This window comes from Mustelus asterias, chromosome 8, assembly GCF_964213995.1.
Source record: "Mustelus asterias chromosome 8, sMusAst1.hap1.1, whole genome shotgun sequence".
NCBI lineage: Eukaryota > Metazoa > Chordata > Chondrichthyes > Carcharhiniformes > Triakidae > Mustelus > Mustelus asterias.
In genome coordinates this window covers 2,109,744-2,115,522 of record NC_135808.1, presented here as the reverse complement: position 1 = coordinate 2,115,522, position 5,779 = coordinate 2,109,744, and the positions used below count along the sequence as shown (strand labels likewise).

Below are 5,779 nucleotides of genomic sequence, written 5' to 3'. Positions count from 1 at the left end.
TTCCCGCCCGTGCCAACAGGAGTATAGCGCGGGAGCGCGACGATGGGATGGGTGACATCTTCCCGCATGATTTCAGCGGGTGATCTCCTCCCCCCCCCCCCCCACACCCCTGAGCAACAAGAAATTCTGGCCACACTCTTCGCCTTTCAGACGCGAGCCTAATCTAACTGCTACGACCAAAACATTCGGACTACCCCCTGCTAATAATACCTCCAGTGACTCGAGATCAGGTTTGGGTCCGAGTGCTGCTTCTGAGGAGGTTAACGGAGCTATATAAATATACATATGTTTAAAAAAATAAAATCCGACGATGTATTATCTCCATCCCTGACCACACCCCCCCCCTCCCCCTACCCCCCCCTCCCCCTCCCTCCAGAGGTGACTTCAGACCTTGATGACACCAAAGAAGGTCTTCCCATCCAGGTAGTCCACCAGGTGGGGGTTACTGACATTGACAAAGAGCTGGTGGTCCCTCTCCAGCTCCACCACGGCCCCCTGGCCCAGGGTGGTGTACCAGGTGCCACGGTTGTGGTTCTTTCCACACACGGTCTCGGTGCCGCTCAGCAGCAGCAGGGGTTCAGGGTAGGAGTCGTGCCGGCGGTAGACCCAGTTGTAGAGGGTGATGGGCTGGTTCTTGCACTGGCTGCCCCGGAAGCCCACCTGGCAGTATACATAATATAGGCCGCGGGCGGGGATGACCAGCGAGTGGCCCAGGTACCGCACCGAGTCCTTGGTGAAGGCCAGCCCTCGCACCGATTCCCATTCCAGGGTGCGGTGAGCGTCATCCCCGGCACTGTCCTTCAGGGAAGTGTGATAGGTACCTAGTGTGTGGGGAGGGGGAGAGAGTGAAAACAACATGATCAGATCAAAGGGAAAGTGCTCCAACTCCTAAGAGATGCCAGCCACACCCTTAATGAACAAACCCCCACTTCCTGTAGATCCCAATCTTCACTGACATCCTGTAGGCCCCCATCATCACTTCCTGTAGACGCCAATCCTCACTGACTTCCTGTAGGCACCCATCCTCACTTCCTGCAGACCCCAATACTCACTGACTTCCTGTAGGCACCCATCCTCACTTCCTGCAGACCCCAATCCTCACTGACTTCCTGTAGGCACCCATCCTCACTTCCTGTAGACCCCAATCCTCACTGACTTCCTGTAGGCACTAATCCCCACTGACTTCCTGTAGACCCCAATCCTCACTGACTTCCTGTAGACCCCAATCCTCACTGACTTCCTGTAGGCCCCAATCCTCACTGACTTCCTGTAGACCCCAATGCTCACTGACTTCCTGTAGGCCCCAATCCTCACTGACTTCCTGTAGACCCCAATGCTCACTGACTTCCTGTAGGCCCCAATCCTCACTGACTTCCTGTAGACCCCAATCCTCACTGACTTCCTGTAGACCCCAATGCTCACTGACTTCCTGTAGGCCCCCATCCTCACTGACCCCCTGTAGACCCCAATCCTCACTGACTTCCTGTAGACCCCAATCCTCACTGACCCCCTGTACACCCCAATCCTCACTGACTTCCTGTAGAATCCAATCCTCACTGACTTCCTGTAGACCCCAATCCTCACTGACTTCCTGTAGGCCCCACCACTCACTGACCTCCTGAAGGCCCCAATCCCCACTGACTTCCTGTAGACCCCAATCCTCACTGACTTCCTGTAGGCCCCAATCCCAACTGACCTCCTGTAGGCCCCAATCCCCACTGACCTCCTGTAGGCCCCAATCCCCACTGAGTTCTTGTAGGCCCCCATCCTCACTTCCTGTAGACCCCAATCTTCACTTACTTCCTGTAGGCCACCATCCTCACTTCCTGTAGACCCCAATCCTCACCGGCTTTCTGAAGAATCCAATCCGCACTGGCTTCCTGAAGGCCCCAATCCCCACTGACTTCCTGTAGGCCCCAATACTCACTGACTTCCTGTAGACCCCAATCCTCACTGACTTCCTGTAGGCCCCAATCCCAACTGACCTCCTGTAGGCCCCAATCCCCACTGACCTCCTGTAGGCCCCAATCCCCACTGAGTTCTTGTAGGCCCCCATCCTCACTTCCTGTAGACCCCAATCTTCACTTACTTCCTGTAGGCCACCATCCTCACTTCCTGTAGACCCCAATCCTCACCGGCTTTCTGAAGAATCCAATCCGCACTGGCTTCCTGAAGGCCCCAATCCCCACTGACTTCCTGTAGGCCCCAATACTCACTGACTTCCTGTAGACCCCAATCCTCACTGACTTCCTGTAGGCCCCAATACTCACTAACGTCCTGTAGGCGCCAATCCTCATTGACTTCCCCTAGGCCCCAATCCTCACTGACTTTCTGTAGGCCCTAATCCCCACTGACTTCCTGTAGGCCCCAATCCTCACTGACTCCCTATAGACCCCAATCCTCACTGACTTCCTGTCGACCCCAATTCTCACTGACTTCCTGTAGGCCTCAATCACCACAGACTTCCTATAGGCCCCCATCCCCATTGCCTTCCTGTAGGCCCCAATCCCCACTGACTTCCTGAAGACCCCAATCCTCACTGACCTCCTGAAAGGCCCCAATTCTCCCTGACTTCCTGTAGGCCCCAATCCCCATTGACCTCCTGTAGACTCCAATCCCCACTGACTTCCTGTGGGTCCAATACTCACTGACTTCCTGTAGGCTCCAAACCCCAGTGACTTCCTGTAGGCCCCAAACCTCAGTGACTTCCTGTAGACCCCAATCCTCACTGACCTCCTGAAAGGGCCCAATCCTCACTGACTTCCTGTAGACCCCAATCCTCACTGACTTCCTGTAGACCCCAATCCCCACTGACTTCCTGTAGACCCCAATCCCCACTGACTTCCTATAGACCCCAATCCCCACTGACTTTCTGTAGACCCCAATCCCCACTGACTTCCTGTAGCCCCCAATCCCCACTGACTTCCTGTAGGCCCCAATCCTCACTGACTTCCTGTAGGCCCCAATCCTCACTGACTTCCTGTGGGCCCCAATCCTCACTGACTTCCTGTGGGCCCCAATCCCCACTGACTTCCTGTAGGCCCCAATCCCCATTGACTTCCTGTGGGCCCAATCCTCACTGACTTCCTGTAGACCCCAATCCTCACTGACTTCCTGTAGGCCCCAAACCCCAGTGACTTCCTGTAGACCCCAATCCTCACTGACTTCCTGTAGACCCCAATCCTCACTGACCTCCTGAAAGGCCCCAATCCTCACTGACTTCCTGTAGGCCCCAATCCTCACTGACTTCCTGTAGGCCCCAATCCTCACTGACTCCCTGTAGGCCCCAATTCTCACTGACTTCCTGTAGGCCCCAATCCTCCCTGACGTCCTGTAGGCCCCAATCCTCCCTGACTTCCTGTAGACCCCAGTCCTCACTGACTTCCTGTAGACTCTAATCCCCACTGACTTCCTGTAGACCCCAATTCTCACTGACTTCCTCTAGACCCTAATCCCCACTGACTTCCTGTAGACCCCAATCCTCACTGACTTCCTGTAGACCCCAATCCTCACTGACTTCCTGTAGACCCCAATCCTCACTGACGTCCTGTAGACCCCAATCCCCACTGACTTCCTGTAGACCCCAATCCTCACTGACTTCCTGTAGACCCCAATCCTCACTGACTTCCTGTAGGCCCCAATCCTCACTGACTTCCTCTAGCCCCCAATCCCCACTGATTTCCTGTAGGCCCCAATCCTCACTGACTTCCTGTAGACCCCAATCCTTGCTGACTTCCTCTAGACCCCAATCCTCACTAACTTCCTGTAGACCCCAATCCTCACTGACTTCCTGTAGAGCCCAATCCTCACTGACCTCCTGTAGACTCCAATCGTCACTGACTTCCTGTAGACCCCAATCCTCACTGACCTCCTGTAGACTCCAATCGTCACTGACTTCCTGTAGACCCCAATCCTCACTGACTCCCTGTAGGTCCCAATCCTCCCTGACGTCCTGTCGGCCCCAGTCCCCACTAGTTTCCTGTAGACCCCAATCCTCCCTGACTTCCTGTCGACCCCAGTCCTCACTAGCTTCCTGTAGCCCCCAATCCTCACTGACTTCCTCTGGACCCTAATCTCCACTGACTTCCTGTAGACCCCAATCCTCACTGACTTCCTGTAGACCCCAATCCTCACTGAGTTCCTGTAGGCCCCAATCCTCACTGACTTCCTGTAGGCCCCAATCCTCACTGACTTCCTGTAGGCCCCAATTCTCACTGACTTCCTGTAGGCCCCAATCCTCCCTGACTTCCTGTAGACCCCAGTCCTCACTGACTTCCTGTAGGCCCCAATCCTCACTGACTTCCTGTAGGCCCCAATCCTCACTGACTTCCTGTAGGCCCCAATCCTCACTGACTTCCTCTAGACCCCAATCCTCACTGACTTCCTCTAGACTCCAATCCTCACTGACTTCCTGTAGACTCCAATCCTCACTGACTTCCTGTAGGCCCCAATCCTCACTGACTCCCTGTAGACCCCAGTCGTTACAGAATGGTGGTTCACCACTTTTTAAATGTATAAAGATCCTTTTGGATCAGTATTCCCATTTCACTAGTGTTCCATTTTTAATGTATTCAAGGCCAATTTGGACCAGTTTCCTTATTTTCCCCATTTTGCCATTCTTTCTGCTGGGAATCTTGGGGTGGGAAGGAATTTAGTCTCATCAGCCCGACCACATGCTGTCGCTGGATAACATACGTTTAAAAAATCCTCACTGATTTCCTGTACACTTCCCACTGCCTCAGCAAAGCAGCCAGCATAATTCAGGACCCCGGACATTCTCTCTTCCACCTTCTTCCATCAGGGAAAAGATACAAAAGTCTGAGGTCACGTACCAACCGACTCAAGAACAGTTTCTTCCCTGCTGCTGTCAGACTTTTGAATGGACCTACCTCGCATTAAGTTGATCTTCCTCGACACCCTAGCTATGACTGTAACACTACATTCTGCACTCTCTCCTCTCCTTCTCTATGAACGGTATGTTTTGTCTGTATAGCGTGCAAGAAACAATACTTTTCATTGTATGTTAATACATGTGACAATAATAAATCAAATCAAATCAAATCCGATCCCCACCCTAACTCTAACCTTAACCTGAACCCTCACCACATTTGAGGTTGTTCAGCTCAGGATGGAGGTATTCTGCCTGGGCCGGTGGTTTATTGCCGAGTGTAACCGTGCCAGTGTACGGGGGTAGGGGAGTGGGGGCTCTAGGTGGGGGCTGTTTCTGCCAACTGATCTGAGAGAGATGTACACTGCCCAGGAAACGTGTTGGCGAGACTGAACCTGGAGCTTTCCCTGGCTGTGTTAATATAGTAAGGAGTCTAACAACACCAGGTTAAAGACGAACGGGTTTATTTGGTAGCAAACACCACTAGCTTTCAGAGCGCTGCTCCTTCGTCAGGTGAGTGGAAGATCTGCTCATAAACAGCAAACAGGGCATATAGACACAAACTCAATTTACAGAATAATGAATAATGATTGGAATGTGAGTCTTTACAGGTAATCAAGTCTTAAAGGTACAGACAATGTGAGTGGAGAGAGCATTAGCACAGGTTAAAGAGATGTGTATTGTCTCCAGAAAGGACAGGCAGTGAGACTTTGCAAGTCCAGGCAAGTTGTGGGGGTTACAGATAGTGTGACATGAACCCAATATCCCAGTTGAGGCCGTCCTCATGTGTGCGGAACTTGGCTATCAGTCTCTGCTCAGTGACTCTGCACTATCGTGTGTTGTGAAGGCCGCCTTGGAGAACGCTTACCCGAATATCAGAGGCTGAATGCC

At 52.9% G+C, this 5,779-nt stretch overlaps 1 protein-coding gene across 1 annotated transcript in view; it reads right to left on the bottom strand.

Annotated features, from left to right (window-relative positions):
• Positions 1-384: 384 nt before the first annotated feature.
• Positions 385-5,779, bottom strand: part of LOC144497619 (lymphotoxin-beta-like) — a 29,183-nt gene continuing 23,788 nt past the window's right edge. The window contains exon 4 of the mRNA XM_078219060.1: positions 385-821. Within this exon, the coding sequence (XP_078075186.1) occupies positions 385-821 (437 nt within the window). The remainder of the gene's footprint in view (positions 822-5,779) is intronic.